This window comes from Rhipicephalus sanguineus, chromosome 1, assembly GCF_013339695.2.
Source record: "Rhipicephalus sanguineus isolate Rsan-2018 chromosome 1, BIME_Rsan_1.4, whole genome shotgun sequence".
Lineage (NCBI taxonomy): Eukaryota > Metazoa > Arthropoda > Arachnida > Ixodida > Ixodidae > Rhipicephalus > Rhipicephalus sanguineus.
Window position 1 is genome coordinate 228776117 of NC_051176.1, and position 18346 is coordinate 228794462.

Consider the following 18346-nt stretch of genomic DNA (forward strand, 5'->3'; position numbering starts at 1 on the left):
TCAAACAAACGATTCATTGTGGAGATGATAAGGCACCTCGAAAGGGGTTCACCTTAAACTCAGTCTACACTTGGCTTGGAGATGCTCCCCCCAACCACACAACCAGCACATTAACATCCCCCTTAAAATCAGGCCTACTGCTTTCCGGACAAACCCTCCCTCCCTCCCTGTCTGTCTGTCTGTCTGTGTGTTTGTGTGTGTGTGTGCGCGCGCGCGCGCGCGCTATGAAGCTAAATTTTTAATGGACAGAGTTAACTTTCTCGTAAAAGGGATATCCGCCATTATACATGGCCTACATCATTTTTTTTTCTTTTTCACTAATAAAGTCATTCTGCTTGTCTTTACTTTTACATCGACTTCCATGCTCAGCCCTGCCAGCCAAGGTTGTGCCGGTGCTGTTGGGAGCTCAAATTATGCAAATTACTGCTTCTTAGAGAGCGAGGAATGGATCTAGTAGTGTTTCTAGAACTGTTGAGGGTAATGACTGCACCTCGCCGCCAGACATGTTTCGGAGCAACCACAGTGGTCGCGAAGCAGTCGCCGCTCACTACTGAAGGTGCACTCTGCCACATGCGAGAACTGCTAGGCACTTCGGAGGCGCCCAGGGTTTTTTGATTCCGTTTCGGTTGCGTCTGCCTGTCATTCATGTCTGGTACATGCTTTCATAACCCTTGATGGATGAAGCGTCAAAGCCTTGTGCTCCATAAATGCCCGTGACAGAGATCACAAATAATTTCTTGGCTGAAGTCAAGACTATTACTGGACAATATGAAAATTATGAAAAAAAAACAAAAAACAGTGAAGCCTTGTAATCTCAGCATAATTTATCTGTCTCATCTTGAGTTATGTGTACCTCAAGAGCTGTTGTGCTAGGAACATCGTCTCATAAAAAGAATGTCATATAACAGTGCACTGTATAAAAGTGACTTGTTTTCAGCATTATCAGGCCTCAAAAATGTTGAATTTTGAGGTATATGCATAAAAGTTGCACCGCATTAAGAAAATGATCTTGTTTATGCAGGAAAGCAATTGATTGTAGAAAAAATTGTTATAAGCAAGCATCCGCTTGCCTGCAATGGCACTGTACTCATAGAAAACCTGGAAAGGAGTGCCACACACTTTGAGCAAAATGTCAGTTACTGTTGCCATTTGAAAGACAGCCTTTTTCATATCTGCTATATGGGTCAGTTTTGAAGGGGATTCAGTGTCAGGTTTTGCGAAAAATATCGCTATTGATCTTCAGAATGACTGCAATCTGGACGACATTTCTGAAATGTAGAGTTTTTGTTCTACGGTTACGTTAACACATGGCGACTGGATGGGATGCCTCACGAAAAGGATGCTTGAGACCAGTCACGTCTGTGTAGCTCATGAACACACCTATTAAGGAAATGTGCAGGCCAAGCTGCTAGCAAAAGGTTTGCAGGTCGCGTGTTCGAGACCCCTGCCTTAGGGGGAGAAAAAGATAAGCCCACAGCCTGTTCTACTTACAGTGTTTTTCTCGATGATACGATTAAGCATTAAAATGGCCTTAGTCTGTTGCTCCCAGACCATGAGCCAAAAATGGCTTGTAGTTGTCGGTAAAGGTCCCTGTAACAAGGAAGGAAGCAAGCAAGCATTCGAATATTCAGAGAACCCCTGCAAGATCTCTTATAAAGATGTGGAATAAATCTGGGGCGATGCTATTCCTTTTTTAATGTGCTTTGCCGTCATTAGCCATTTGCCATTGACCAAAAGGTGCAGCCCGGAAATTTTTTTACCAATGGCGAACTGCTAATGGCAGCAAGAGGGACAAAAAAAGTAATACAATCGCTCTACAATAGCACCCCTGGTGAACATGAAAAGGCATCTCTTCATAAACATTCACCTCGCATGAACAGTTATTGGAAACCAAATGATGCAGCTGCCATGCCATTGCAGCCTTCCTCTTATTTCCATCATTAATACTGCAAAGCTGTGTACCACACTGAACTATGCCCACTATGTCTTGCCCCATCACCATGCCAAACGTTGCATCAGTGTGATCTTGGGATTATGTGGCATGACCCTTCATCCCACTGGCCATCTTGGAGTCTAGCATTGGGGATTGTTCCAACACCGACAAGTGGCGCCAACATCTAATTAGTGAACTATCCTTGCTTCAGCTGGAGGCATTGCCCAGCCACAAAATCTAAAGGAACTTATGCAGTATCAACCGTGTTTGCTTGCACAAAGAAAGCAAAACGTGGCACGGGTGTTTCGAAATTGAAGGAAAAGGTAGATAGCCTTCTAAGCAGAAATGAAAATTTAGCTAACAACTGCATTTATAATCAATAATATTTTACTCATATGTTCTTCACAGACTCACACAGCAACTACATTACTTTGTTCAGAGCTAAAGAACTGCATAAAGTTGTCCCGATATTAGGGACTTTAACTTGTACGTATACTTTTTAACGTTACCGTGTTACCGGAATAACGGATTGCATTTACAGTGTTACCGGAACGCATGTTTTAGCATGTTTTAGCTCGCCATACGTAAGCGTTTACGTATGTATGTAAACGTATACCTTTACGTTTGCGCAAACCACTAAATGGTGATGATAACTACACTTAAAACTACATTTAATTTAGATAATATTGAATTACCACTGCAGCAAAATCATAAGAGGTTTTTAGCGTGAGCAGTATCCCGGTATACCGCAAAGGGGTGTAGCAATACCGGATTGCCAGACGATGGTGTCGACACCTTGTGACGGTTCGTGCAACCATAGTCATGGACACGTTTGTTTTAGCTTTGTTTTTGAGGGAAAAAAATTATTAAAAAGGCAACTCATTTATAATTATGCCGCTGTAGGGCATTTACACTGGAAGTAGATTGCCCGATGTTTCTGCAATAACAATTTTGTGCTTGCCTGGTTCATCTTGGCCCCACTAGATGGCGCCACCTATCAAGCCTGTCAGGGGCCTTAGGCCTCCCACGTTTACGGATTCGGTATTCTAGGTCGCTCTAGCATCAGTAATAATCATAAGTGGCGCTCGCACGAGTTCGGCTTATTTTGACTCGGCGTCTGGAGCCTCCTCAAAGCGGATGTTGCGAGTAGTCACGAACGAAGGTGGATTTGCGAGATTGGGCCGTAAACGTAAAGCCTATCCGGCGATTAGTTTACGTTCCGTAAACATTTACGTTCCATAAAGGTTCGCACATGCGCAGATTCCATCCGGCATCCGGTAACGTAAAGAAGTATGCGTACAAGCTAAAAGTCCCTATTAACGGATAGTCTTTCTAACTTCTGGCTAAACCTAAGTACTGCTATGTGCTCACATGATGCATGGATTACTGAATTTAAAATTTTATTGTCTTTGCAAGGTTTCCCACGAAGAGGAATTGCAGTTGCACAGTTAAGGCACAACCACATGCACACGATTTTGGAGTGACAGCAACAAGTGACAGGTTTTGCTGTCAGATAGAGCAATCCGTCACTGTGACTTATCATGTTGCCCATTCCTAGCCAACTAGAAAACATTGTCATCCAGCAGTCCATGGGGGCAGCTTTCACCAGTCACCACATGATTGTGCAACAACATGGCAGCAATCGAGGCTTTCGCATCAATCTGAACCAGTTCGCTGCACTTGCTCTCAGCAGCGACAGTAAAAAATGGTAAAATCAGCCTGTGCTTTTAGCCATTCCATGGAAGAAACAAAGTATTGCTGCTGTTTTGTTGTTATTAGATAGGTTGTTTCATTCCACACTATTAGGCGTGAGCACTACCATGAGCCTCGAAAGTGCTTTGATGTCTAGCTAACAGGTGACACCACGTTGCATGCTGGCAACATGCAATTTTTTCATTATTGTAATTAAAGCTGGATTGAATACACCCAGGTGACATTGGCCCCATGGCACATTTTTTTTTTTTTAGATTTTTTTAAGGGTGTACAAATGTACCTATTTATACGAAACTTGAAATTTGTTGCTCCTTTTTTTTTTCTTCTCGTAATGTTCCCACCCACTTTGAGCGACGGTGATGCCACTCAATGCAGGAACAGCCGCCTAAGAGCTGCGCTCTAAAAGCATGAAAATAAAAGTAGTACAACAACATTCCCAACATACACACCTAAAAGCAACATTGCTTTTGCCAAAAACTCCTTAAGAACTGTTGCATGGAAATTTTACAATGGCTCAACAAGTGGAAATACAATAAACTCACCTGAGTTAAAATGTAGGTGCGATTAGCTGCCTTCACTTTAACCAGACTGGCGTTAATATAATCCTTGTCGCCTCGTTTTAAGATCACTCTGCTGTGGTCATCTAAAAAAAGCATAAGCACAAGTTCAGCCCAATTACTTGTTGCGTAAATTTTGATAAACATATATAACTTGCAAAATCAAAGCCAAAAAGAAGGGCGACGGGGTAAAAAGAAGAAGAAATCAAGGCAACCCTTCATCGAAACTTTTTATTTGATATAAGGGGCCCTCATCTAGCTATTCCTGAAAAGAATAAAGAATAAATTTTTTTTAAAGTAGAGCTTTACATCTAATGCATTTTACACTTTCTGGGAGAAAACAGTGGATCTCCTCATAGATGGGGCATGCCAAGGCATGTCCAAAGTCAAGGAGGGCACCTCTAGCAGCATACCGTAAAATGCCAAGCAAGCGCCCCCCTACGGTGAAGGATAATCCGACCAGATTTGGTGGGGGGGCGCTTGCTCGGTCCCGGACCGAAATTCAAGGTGGCGGCAGGAGAGCCGCTAAAAATTTCTTGAAGCTACAACATTTATAGGGTCGAACAGGAACAATTGCACCGATAATGTTACAGTCCATTTCTTTTCTTGAGAATGTCAATGAGGGTGAACTGACGCAAGTTTAAACAAACTATGCTCGTCTCGAAAAAAAAATGGGCCGCAGGGGAGAACGGCGAGGGGGGGGGGGGGGCTTGCTCGGCCATTTGCGCTTATTTCAAATCTCCTGAAAAAGGGAGGGGGGCGCTTGCTTGGCATTTTACGGTACACTCCGTTTCCAGTTCTTTAGCAGCATACACCCCATTTTCCCCACTATTGTGGTGAAAAAAAACAGAAGAACACTTTGCTGCATGCTTCTTCTAGCCTTGCATCTTCTTTTGCACAAGGTTTTGCTCACGTGGAAAAGAATTCCCAATTCTTCATATTGCTCCCATTCAAAATAGCACTGCAGGCTTTCAACTGGTTCTCTTGCCATTTCATCCAAAAAAAGTAACATACACTGGAAAAGTAATATTTATATTTTCATCAATAGCACCGTAGTTGTCACCAACAAGTTTACAGATAATCTACAGATAACTTGTAATTTTCTTAACTACCTCCTTAGAACAGATAACAAAAAGGGTTCTTGTTCTTGGCAGAGTAAATAAACAAAGCAGCAGCGATAGCCTGACTACAACATCCTATTCTCTCTTCCTCCTCATGAATCATTACTTGCCTAGCTAAGTCTCATGATGGATGCACCGTTGCACCTTGGACATCTTTTATTTGCATTTAATTTTGCCGCAACCACATGATGGATTGATTTTGTGAATTATTTATAGCATCACCATATCACGAACGACGTTTATTGGGTCTTTCCTGTTCCATACGCCAATGAAGTTCATGGTAGTTTCGATTAAGGTTCCATCTAACAAAGTTATATCTAGCTGGAGTTCAGAAAACTGGTGTTTCTTTAAGCTGTGCCTTTGGGCAGGCAACCAAAGTTAATGCCATTGCTCTAACCGGCATGTCCGTCTAAGAAAGTTTTGTTTAACGTAAATAAAGTTTTTCCAATCCAATCCAACCTAAAGTCCACCATTATCTCTGAATACGGGTTGTCAACACTTCCTCCAAATTTTATAGCACTCTTTTCTGTGTCAATATACTTATAATTCCCATCTGTCCCCCCATCAATACCTATTCCTTTTTTTTCTCTCAGTGCCATTATTTGTCATGATGAGCTTTTAATACACCGCACTAACAGCGATAGTTGGCCATGTCACCGTCCTTTAAACGTATCAGTAGGCACATCGGTTCTTTCAAAGAAACTGACAACCAATCAGAATGTGCAATTAGACATAATGCATAAGAAATTATCATACTTCATATTGGAAAAGTAAGCATGACGTTGCAATTTAAATGCCATTTATATTTGTGACAGGAAGTTATAGGAAATTACTCTGGAGAATATACTGGCACTCTGCAGTAAACCTGTACTGTTCATGATGTAGTGACAAGATGTTTGTCTTACTTTGCTTAATCAGATAGCTGCCAAATCGGTAATCATGGCATGAAGAGACAATCACCCCCCCCCCCCCCCAATATGAAACAAACAAAATTATAACACCCTTTAATGCAGCAATTCCAAAGCATATACCAAACAGAATGCTGCTTCTTAGCATGGAGTGTGCTTACAAGGATACCTCTACAGGGCAGAAAAATTAGGTTGTAGTAACATACACTGATACAATTATATGTGCATCTATGATATTGCCAAACAAGAAAAAAAAAGCTTCACTTACTGCAGCTAACTACTAATGTTGCCTACATTTTCTGCGGTTGTGATTGAATGGATTGCTCCAATCAATCTTGTTACTGCTGAAGTCACACTCACTTTCAGCTGCTTCCCACCACCATTACTTCTGATAATCTGTTGCCAGCACCGTACACAGTAAAATCAAGAATTGCAACTACTTTTTTTTCTCCACTTTCCAAGACAACAGTTTGAAGTCAAATAGTTCTCATGGTTCCCTTTCAACTATAGCAGAAAAGTGGCGTATTTAAAAACCCATTTGGCCCTTTCAACCTCTAGCATATCCCTTTACCCGCCCCCCTTTACAATTAAAACAAATGCCATTCTCTTTCCGAAGTGACTTGTATTGAAAATGTCATTTCTTATCCTCCACTGTTCACAGCTAGCCAATCACACTGAAAACGCAGAACAAACGCCACTCTTACTACTAGCGAAGCACAAAAAGAAACATTATCTGAAAAGGCATCACTAAAAAATCATAGCCCAAGTTACAAACAAAAGGAATGAAAAATAAAATTATTACAAAATACAGTCCCAATTTTTGCTGCTATGAAACAGCCTGACTTCAGCTGCAATATCCCTGGCCTGGGATCTGATATCCTCGCACAGTGGCACATATGCAGGCAGCGCATGCCTTTGAACATGTAAGATTCTATCTACAGAAATGTCAAAAGTGCTGCAGGTAATTTATGACCACTAGCCCTGTCATACATGCAATTTCTATCATTGCCCAAGTAAATTTCCACTGCAATAATCAGAGATGATTGAAACAGGACACTGCTGCACAGTACAATAAAATAACCCCATGATGTGGATCAAGTTCGGATAACACATATCGGACATTTCCAGATGCACTGAAAATGAAACATGCCTCTGATAGTGTTGAAAAAAGTTTCTAATAGGAGAAAGATGTTTCATATGCTGAATTGATAGCATAGAGTGCATTACCATAAATCTGTTATAACTGCAAATATAAATATCCAAATCCTTGCACTACAACAGTGAAAATATGATGTAAATATTACTCTATTGTCATCCGTCTGTAACACAAAGCTACAAAGGAAACCCAATGTGTTTCTCAGAAAGAAAGCACTGCCACTGAAAAAAAAGTCCCTTAATGAGCAAATAGACCTTACAGACTGTAATTACCTCACGGTAAATTTCAACTAAATAAGCTGCTCAGTTACAAACAATCCCTTATCACAATTTATAAGGAAAAACCTGTTTATGACCAATCACAGTGGAACTAGTCATATCAAAAGAGCATTACACTGACCAAAAAGGTACGAGTATAAGATATTTAAGCTTGCATATGGAAGCCAAAACATCTTATACTTCCCGGAACACTTTTTGCCCATTTTTTCTTACATTACTGTATTATCCTATCATACGGGGTTTCCTCAAACTATACAATTCGTGCAATCATATAACAAGAAACAATGACTAACCTCATGTAGAACATGCAAAGTGAAATGTAACTGTCACTGTACATTTCATCACACATTTAATACAGCCTCCTATATTTGTTTTACTGTTTCGCTTCCACATTGTCACCCTTACGTAGTTATTCAATTCACATAAATTCTGGATATGAAGAACAAACGTCACTACAAAATTGGTTTGGGCAATGTCACCCAGGTTTACCAGAGGTTCCGTCAGCACGAAGTCCTATCTTGTTCATGAAGGCCTCCTTCCACAAAGCAAATTAGGTGTGCCATGCATGCGATACCATGTAGCTTTCAAACTGCGCGCGTCCAGCCATATAAAATAGCAAGGTTGCCAACTTGTGTGTATTTCCCAAACATGTGCATCGTGTGTAGCACAGAAAATACAGTATTCGCATGCAGGTGCCAGAGTGCACACAATAAGTACACGATGGTGTGAGTTTATTGGTGAGTTTATATCATAATGCTCGCCAAGACAAGTCTCAGCCATCCCTACCTCCTTGTCTGTCCCATGCTTCGTCCCAATGTAACACGCTTTTTAACTGTTCAAATTAATTGAGCAGGAACTAACGGTAAGATTAACAAGCTTCGGAAACCCACAGCGGTCAGGCAAAAGTTCAGTTTCGAACGCCAAGATAATATGTGGTTAGACATCTTACTCACATGGATTTACATCTCGGTACCGATTTAAGCTCTTGTTATCCATTCGCCGTGCGTCTTTGCACGTGTAGTCATAGCTGTTGGACTTGTGTCTGATCTTCTGCAACATCAAAGAAAACAATATGATGCACAGGCGGCAAAACAGAAGACCGGAAAGGCTTCCGAAAATTTTGAAAACATCGACCTGCAACCTGAGAAGCGACGCAGCCAGAAAAACACGACTACTGGCGTCGCGACTACTCAATCCCGAGACAGCTGCGCACCGACTGATGGTTTCCAAGAGTTTTCTCCAACAAGGGCAACTTTTTCTCTTAGTACCCAAAAATTGTAGAGCCATAGTTTCATTGAAAAAAAAAAAGAAATTTACATAACAAGGCATGTAAGACAGCACTTTTTAACGTTACCAGCGGTCCTCGCTTCGAACGTGCGTGGGTTACAAACGTTACATTGTTAAACTGTAGGCCTAACGACTTTCCAAAATTCGATCCAACACTAGGGAAAAAGAACTCCCGATTAGTGAAACAGCTCCCCGAAAATGTTACTTAGAAACTGGATGGTGTCCTTCCGCAAAGGAGAAACTGCGCTACATCACAACAGCGGCAATAACGAATTACGACAGCGGGTCACTTGTTCGGCGGTAAACTTACCTGGTAGACTGAATTCCAAGAGTTTTTAGAGTCTATTTCTTGAAACTCCTGTTCCATCCTGAACATAAGTTTTCAGGCACGTTACCTGCGACACACGGCAATCAAGACATCCCTGCACACAATGATCATCATTGAAGATAACACCTACAAACGTGCAGGCTGCGAGCCTCGCTGCTCTCAAGGGACACCGAACATCGCCATGCAAGCACCGCATGAGAGCACGCTCTTGTTTTGTTTTCTTACTTTTTTTTCCACCGCGTAGCGCCAGTAGCATGCCAGTAGCGCCACTCGTAAGTAGAAACTAGCACAGTCGAATGTATTCAGTTTTAAAAAGAGGTACAATTATTTATAATTTACGTCACGTCTGAACAATGGCTGGTCATTTGGTCTCCTTCGTCGCCGCTTCATTGACGTCGTCTGCTACACCATCCGCCATTACACCAATTACACTTCCAGTGCTTCTCTATCTGTGTGAGGATGAGGAGACCGGCGACTCACCCCATCAAACCCATGTGCTCTTTTGAGGTTGTGTGAGGTCGAGCCGAGAGAGTAGCGTACCGCGCAATGATGGAATTGCTGATCCAATAGCTCCAAACTACTCCAAACGAGAAATGCTGCTCCGAACCTGCTCCGAAATGGCGTTGAGAAACTGAAAACAGTAAACTTGAACCGTGCGACCATCCAGCGAGCCTAAATAAGTACGCTAGTATGCAGCTTGTGTATTAGCTGCATACTAGAATATTGACAATGCCACAAGTACTGGCACTATATATACCTTAGCTGTATATTTGTACCTGACAAGTAGACTGTTTTTATGAAATGTATGCGAGATCCGTTCGATATCATACTGATTACAACCTTCTGCTGTGACAATTCTGATGTGTGACTGATTACATTTACTTGTTTTATCAGCTTCGACCTCATTTATTCCACATGAACTGGCATTTTAAGCGTATAGCTCATTTAGCTGTATTTTTTTTAATTTTCAATGCTGGCTTTTATGGTGAAATATGAAAATAACATATTGCTTTGATCGTGTACCGATTATAAACTGCTGCTTTGGGGATAGTTACATGTGATCATGGATACTTTTATCATTTGGTGCTCAGCCTTATCGCTTTTATATCATTTCTGCCACAGGTACTTGTATGTTAAACATATGTAGCTCATCATACTTAGTATTCAATGATCGTATTGTATGTGCAATATTTTTAATAATAAATATTAATATTTATGAAATGCTTAAATGATGCTTTAGACTCCAGGAGTCGTTCGGAATATTTTGCCATCTGCTCCGAAAACACCAATGGCTGCTCCAAACTAGCATTTTTTCTGCTTCGAAAACACTTATGGCTGCTCCTAAGCACCATTTTTTCTGCTCCAGAATCTGCTCCAAAAAGCAAAATGTCACTTCCATCACTGCGTACTTGTACCGCAAAAAACAACATTGGCGATGTATTTCCACCCAATATAGAAAGAAGGCACTCTTTGCTCCGACAAACTGCATTTAAAGTGGCAGGAAGCGCAGTTTGAATGGGACTGGTGCGTATCTAATCTGTTCAAACTGAGAATCCTGCAAACGTTGAAGTCTCGTTACTCGTTTGGTTACGCATCTCCCAAGAAGATTACACTGGTACAACCCAGAGTTCTTCAACCGAAAACTCCCTTGGCAACTCCTCGTTTTCATATATATATAACAGTGTACTACCCAATGCAACCGAGACTAACAAATCCATCCTTTAGAACATTTTTGATGTTTACTGATTTAGTTACAAACACCACTTCGCCACCGCACCCTTTCCGTCCGGCCGCCCGCTAGCAGACAATTTCTTTAAGTTGACGATCCTTTTACTAAAGAAATAAAAGTGAAAGGTAACGCAGAGTTCGCTAACCCATGCCTGCATTAGTCAACAAGCTGCAGCATTCGCGGTCACCTAGTGCAATCTGTTGCTTCCCTGCACGCCGCGACACCTTCGTTAATTGTACAATTATTAGCGAATGTTTAACGCAGTTTCTACGTCCTATTATTCTAAGACTTAATTGTGTAATTGTCTAACCCTTCCATCGCTATCAGCGTCTCGCCCTTCAGAGGTGCCCGTTTTCTTTTTTTTGTTTGTTTGTTTCTCACTGCAGCAAATTTCTGTAGCCTCTGTTTAGATACATTTATTGAATATTTTTTCTACTCTTAATTATTTTTTTTTAATTTCGAGAGTTTGCTTAACGGCATACATAGTTAAATATACAGGTAGAGGCTGGCTTCCGCTATATACATCAACAATTATCAACGGACACCATTCGCGTCGAGAAATAAAACATGCGGTAAACAGCCAGTACATGTGTGCCTGGTAGCAGCTTCTTCTGCGCTGGCTCATTTTTTTATATCTGCCAGCATCCGTCGGAAGAATACAGGAGTGTTTTAGGTGTTTGGTTGTGTTACCAGTGCTGCATAAGAGAAATTGAAAAATACAGCGGAATCTCATTGATACGATTCTACGGGCATTAAAAATAAAAACATATTATCCGAAAATTGCATTATCCAAAACAGGGCCCAAAAGATCACAAACAGTACATACTTTGCACAAAACTCACTTTTATTAAAGACCTTTAACACAGTCCGTCACTTTGTGCTAAACGTTTAGTTTTTGGAAGTCTCGCAGGCAGCTTTTTTGGAACTTGTAGAAACGAGTAGCAGTTTCATGACTGAGCTCCTCACCTGTGACAAGGCTATGATACACGTCTAAAGCTTCGAGTGCATAGTCACTAGTTACTGGCTGATGATTGCTGGTGCAACCTCCCGCCTCTTCGTTGCGAGTCATCACATCACATCTTCAGCAGCAATATCTGCTATGATGTCATGGACAGTGCATTGAAGAATTAAAAATTGAAACCACACGAGGTTTTCTCACGTGTTCGCGATTGTATTATCCAAGCCCACGCTGAAATACGATCATATTAGCCATACGAAAATGCATTAACTTTATGGGCGTCGGCCGGGAACAGAAAAAAAAAACGCATTATGCCAAAGAACGTATTAAGTGGGATTGTATCAACGAGGTGTCATTGAACTGCGTCTGAAGAGTGTGGTCACGTCACAATGCTAGCTATGATCTCACCTATAAACCAGCACCATTGTGGAAATACGTAGGCCAGTGGTGAAAATGCGAAAAGTGCGATAGGAACGACCAAGAATAAATACTTTGTCGCTACACTTCACATTCCCTTATGGCAATTTTTTACTAAACGTTCCTTAGCATCAACTTACTTTTTCTTCCAGTTGAAGATTAAAACGTAGGGTTAAGCAATGCCAAGTGTCAACAATTGTATTGTTTCAATATGAAACTCTAAAAGTCTTCAGAGACTGTAGGTACTAAATTAAATGATCTTATGTACATGCAATCTGTTAAATTTACATTCAGTATGCACTTTTAATGTCAGAGATTGGGATTTTATTAATTAAGTTCCTTTCACGATATTATGTCAACAAGATCAACATTGTATTGCATCTTCAAGAAAAGAGGGTTCTTATGCTTCTTTCTGCTGGTGGTGCTTAGGCTAATAGGTTTTACTTGAAACTACGTACCAGCTAGCCCAGCAACAAGTTCTGCTAAATTGTTTTGTATGTGCCAATGGTAAAATAGATAAATTTTACCCTGTATACGGCTGTGAGAATAGCAGTATCTGTACACAAATTGAATAGCGCTATATTCAAATCAACCATTTACATAATTTACAGCTTAAATTGTCACACCTAATACCAAACAATATTGAAACCCTGGTACTCACAACGTTATCAAGTTTTGTCACTACGCTTCACCTTATAAAGCCTGCTTTACGAATAGTACAAAGAGCAGCATTACATAACAATAAATTAAAATTCAGGCGCTTCGGATATGTGATCATCTATCAGGGTGGAGTGGAGAGTTCAGGTGTGCACACACATGCAGTTTCTTTTGCCGAGAATGTCGGTTCAGCCAGCAGTGCACGAGACGCACGCTAAGCACCCCGACTTGTACGTGCCACAAGCTGTTGTTGTGAAGTGCTGTCATGCTGCTGGCAATTCCTGGTGACACCACAAGACCCACACAAACATACCTGCATTGGTGAAGTACACAATGCTTGCTCTCCAGTGCTGAAATTTGATGCTCCAGCAGCGTCACTGAATCATGTGAATTATGCATGCATGTAGTTCAAATTAAAATAAGCAGCTTGCCTTGTAACTCTGGAAATATTTTATGCCTTTTTTCACCATTGGACTCCTATGTTAGAAAGTGTACTTTGTACTATATGGTACATTCAGCTGGGAGCTACTGCATTCTCACTCCGATTGCAACAATGCAGAGCAATGCAGAAATGGCATGGTAAGCAATCATATTTGCCAACTAAGCTCATGGAATGGGTAAATTGTTTATTTGAAATTTAGCAAACCAAAGGTAAGAGTATGGTAGCCTTTTCCATGCGAGGGCTAGAGCAATGAAGGGCAGGTAAATTTTTTTGCGGCAAGGGTGAGGGACAGTGGATAATTATTTTTATAGGTAAAGGCAAAGGAGGGTTGCCCTATATAGTCACCTGCGCCTTGGTTTCCTTGGCATGATGTAATTGATGGTGTAATGATAAGAACAGATTAAAGGACATGAAAATCTGGTTCCTGTTTTTCATTGCTTACTTTTTTGTCGATGTGCTTTTAGAATAAAAGCCACCTAATTATGGCCATGGAAGCTGTACTTAGGCAATGGACAGTTACTGCAAATCAAACTGTTGGCCATGATGGATGGAAGAAACTTTATTAGGTCCTGGTGAACCCCGATCAGACAACCCCCGAAGGGGAGTCCGCCGCAGTTGCTGGCCGCGCCCACGCCGGTACTGGAAGACCGTGGCCCTCCGCCCGTTCGCAGGCCTCCTGGACTGCCGACAGCTGGACTGAGAGCTCGTGGCTTTTAAGAGCCCTCTCCCAGTCCTGTTCTGTGTGGAACTTTGCACTAAGTAACGCCGGGCACTGCCAGAGCATGTGAGCAAGCGTGCAATTATCCACCCCACAGCTAGGGCATCCTGGATTTATGCCTTCAGCAAAGTGACTGAATGATAATGCAGTTGCATTAGCAAAGGCAATAATTTATAGCAAAGTAAGCAAAATGGCACACACTATGACTCACTCTATAAGTATATTTTTAGCTTAGCATTCACTCATGAAAACCAGAATCAAACTCTGGCAGACTCTCTCAGAGTCACGAAGTTGCCAACCCATTCATTCACACTATTGTGTGCCCCTCAATGCAACATAAGTTTAGGGCATTGTGCAACCTGCAACCTTCGGATCCGAAGGTTGCAGGGTCGGTCTCTGCCGGCGACAAATTGTCTTTTCGTCCACTTTACTTTCGTCACATCTGTATCACAATTGCTACAATACACTTAAAACAGTACAATTAACGTCCCCTATACCTTCCTTGGCTTGATTATCTGCTGGTTTTCATTAGGGTAGTGTCAAAGAAAGAAACGAGCCTTCAAAAATTCCCTCCATTCACTTCTGCCATGGAGTGCCGTGACTGCCGTGACTGCCGTGAGTCAAGCCTTTCTGAGGAATGTGCACACAGAAAAAAAGGAGGGGGCTTTCTTTTTGATTGCAATAGCCACTATTGTGATAGTACTACGTCATGGGAACCGACTGGTGGCTGTAGATGCCTTTTTGTCTGAAGAAACATTCCAAAAGAAAACTACATGTCCAAAAACTATGTTACAAGCCTTTACTAGTGCCCCAACGACCATATTCATATCAAATTTTATCTTGCAATCCTCCACCAGCTAGAGTAACCGTTTCAACCAAAGCAGCAGATATTAAGACAGCGCACCATGAATTAACTAGGGCTGGCTATGGCATCTGCAAACAAGAAATTCCATAGCGCTTGCACCTACCAAGCAGTGTGCAGGAAAGCCACAATCTAGTGCTGAAATTACCTTGCATGTAGTAGATTCAACGAGTGTAGCGCAGGTGGTGCATACTGCGCTGTCAAACTGTAGACGAAAGTGCTCCACTCCCTGAACTACTACCACAGAAAACGCTCGCGAGGACACTTGAGCTTTGCCTTCAAGAGTGGAATGCGATAGCATTATCGGGAGCCATTTGAATCGCTTTCTCATTCCCTTGCCATGCTTCGCTTCTTGGTAGACACCTCAACTGTGCAGTGAGAGAAGGAACATCAGTGCGTGTGACATGAATAATAAAAATTGCTGGGGTTTTGCATGACAAAACCATGATATGATTGTGAGGCACGCCATGGTGAGGAACTCCAGATAAATTCTGACCACCTTGGGTTCTTTAAGGTGCACAGATCAAGTACACGGGTATTGCATTTCGCCCTCACTGACATGGCTGGAAATTGAACCTGCACTTATGTACGTTACGTTGGTCATTGTAAACTCTCTTGGTGCGCCTACTGCTAGTACAGTTACTAGGTGCCCATGCCATAATTCGGGATTTTGCAAAGTACTAGCGAAGAACCCAATACACGTCCGTAAGCCAATATGTGCATCTACGTAGCTGCGCACTTTGTTGTTGCTGTGGCTGATGATGATGATGAAATACGACAGCCCTTTGTAATGGGTGGGCAACTTTAAACACTCATTACACAATTCATATGGTGCAACGCCTGGTGCGATTCTATGCTTCTACCACGCAATATTACCCATAGCTACTAACGTGACTCTTTGCCCAACATGACGCCTCTATAGGGTTTTTTTTTGCCGAGACAGTTTCAAGCACTGCCATGTTCTGTTGTATAATACTTGATTACCACGCAGATCGGCTGGGTTCGATTCTGGCTTGAACCCAGATTTTTTCTTTGCATCCAGTGGGATTTTTCGCTAACAGAAGACACCAAATTTTCTACCACACAGGCTCCTTAATGCAAGCATGTTACAATGCAGTGAAGTCCTTGTCCCCAGCTGTTACAGTTATAATGCTCGCTGGGACACATTCAACTCAGTTTACTTTTAATGCAGCTAAAATTGAACTGTTTCACTTGAACTGGACTGAAGACCAGAATGAAAAAAAAAAAGCAGTCGCACACTGCTGTAGGCTGAGCAGCTTGCCTCCTAGCAGTACTGAAGTATATATTTCCTATCATCCATCTCAGCTACTCTTCCAGCTCTTGGCATATACCAACATCTCATATTTCATGATTTAAAATGAATGCTCTACTTTCTCACCATGGTTTCCAATGCCCGTTTTTTTTTCTAGTGAAACAAAGTATGGCAACAGCTTCTCACTTTCTACTGACAGAAAAAAAACAGTGTTGGTGTCGTTAGCCTTGGCATATTTATGTTCTGTGCAATCGCTTCTCTTGCACTAAAACATTTACATGCGTTTCACAACAGGGCTCTATCTCACAATTTTGCCTATCCCCACAAGTGCTGATTATTTAGAAGTGTAGCATCAGCAAACAGATGCAACATTCTTTTAAGTTTAGGTCCACAGCATGTTGTGACCAGGTGCCTTCCCTCTACGTCATGTAGGAACATTTATATACATCACACCAATACTCTGGTACGAACACATGTGCATGCTCTGATAACGACTAATAAAAATTTCCCAAGCCAGATGCTAGCCTTGCGTCAGGAACCCTGAACTAATAAATAAAAAAGCCTATGCGCATTGAAGAGAAACATTAATAGGTTATAAGAGCACGTTTTATGTGTCAAAGCTTGCAAAAGTAAGCATTTTCACTCAAATTCAGTCCTTTTCCGCTTTGTGATATAGATATGCCATCAACATTACCAACTGGGTTATGCTACTTTGCACTAAGACTTTCAAGCCCAGTTTTCATACCCTAAAGTATCATGCTTCAGAAAATTACATTTGGCAGAATATGGTACTCCCATTCCATTGGTGAAGCAGTTCCACCTCTATAATATCGCCAAAGTAAAAATCAAATTTATGTTAGGTAATTTTGTATGATAAAAGTTTATGTTCGTCACAGGCTTCAATTTTGATCCATCTTTCAAAGATTAAAAAAAAAATCTTTTATTAGACAGCACACAGAGTGGGCAAGCTTTTCAGGCAGTCTTGGCTCGAATGGCTGCACGCTTTCCGGTAACAGCCTGGAAACCTGATTTGATGCTCACGACCGAACACCGTGAGCCACACTTTTCGCACTGAAGAAAGAAGAGCCGTGTGTCCTTCTGTAGAATGGTGTCTGGAGACCGGCACGTATGGCATGTCACATATTCCTCTGGACAAACAAGCAACAAAAGATATGCTTAAGAATGACATTCAAATGAGGTATTTACAGTACAAAATTGGTAGCCAAGTACACTAACAGAAGTATATTATAGTAATTCGACTGCATCATGCCATCTCCAGTACATTGTAGCTACAGTCACCAGCTTTTGTTGGCAACGAGATTTGTGTGCAGTATTCCCGCAGACTAATGCTAGCAAGCACAGTGCTGATGTATAGAGATATTACCAAGGTGACAGCCCTAGCCATCACAATTTGGTGATGGATTGCACAGTCATTACAACCATAGCAAATATTGGAAAAAAAAAAAAACTGCTTCAGCACTTCATGGGACTTGATGCTACTTGTTCTCAAATTAATCGAAGTGGGACAGCAGAGATTTAAGACAGTGAATCCCAAATACGCTGCTTAAACACAAAAGACGTAAAGAACAGAGTGCACAGGACGAGCGCTGTCCTCTGTTCTTTAAGTCTGTGTTTTATCGCTGCATCAATCATGCAAGTATTCCAACTAGCCCGACTTTCCATTCTAATCCCAAATATATCCTTCACGAATGCCTATGTAAATGATGGCAGCACATAATTACAACAGTGTTATTATGTTTCCACAGTGTCCCAAATAAGACAATTGCAATGCACCAACATGCTGTAACAATGAATGTAAGAAGCACTTTGTCAAAATGTGCTGCACCACAGCCCTTGGCTCTCTCGTGCAAAAGCAAACGTTTGCACCTTGATTAGTGGTGCAGGTAAGACAAGGTGCATGACATAATGAAGATGACGCACGCCTGGGCTATGTTAGCTGACACAGAGGTCACAAAAACATTGCCTGACCTCTTCAGAAATATTTTATC

The 18346-nt window shown here is 41.6% G+C and overlaps 2 protein-coding genes across 3 annotated transcripts in view; both read right to left on the reverse strand.

Annotated features, from left to right (window-relative positions):
- Positions 1 to 9499, reverse strand: part of LOC119373679 (tyrosine-protein phosphatase non-receptor type 1) — a 68868-nt gene extending 59369 nt beyond the window's left edge. For both annotated transcript variants that reach the window (XM_037643753.2, XM_037643745.2), the window contains exons 1-4: positions 9264 to 9499; positions 8620 to 8716; positions 4189 to 4289; positions 1492 to 1590 (exon numbers count right to left, since the gene is read on the reverse strand). In XM_037643753.2, the coding sequence (XP_037499681.1) occupies positions 1492 to 1590; positions 4189 to 4289; positions 8620 to 8716; positions 9264 to 9329 (363 nt within the window). In that variant the 5' untranslated portion in view covers positions 9330 to 9499. The remainder of the gene's footprint in view (positions 1 to 1491; positions 1591 to 4188; positions 4290 to 8619; positions 8717 to 9263) is intronic.
- Positions 9500 to 17266: 7767 nt separating this feature from the next.
- Positions 17267 to 18346, reverse strand: part of LOC119373702 (eukaryotic translation initiation factor 2 subunit 2) — a 31050-nt gene continuing 29970 nt past the window's right edge. Inside the window, exon 9 of the mRNA XM_037643768.2 lies at positions 17267 to 17485. Coding sequence (XP_037499696.1) covers positions 17310 to 17485 — 176 coding nt within the window. The 3' untranslated portion in view covers positions 17267 to 17309. The remainder of the gene's footprint in view (positions 17486 to 18346) is intronic.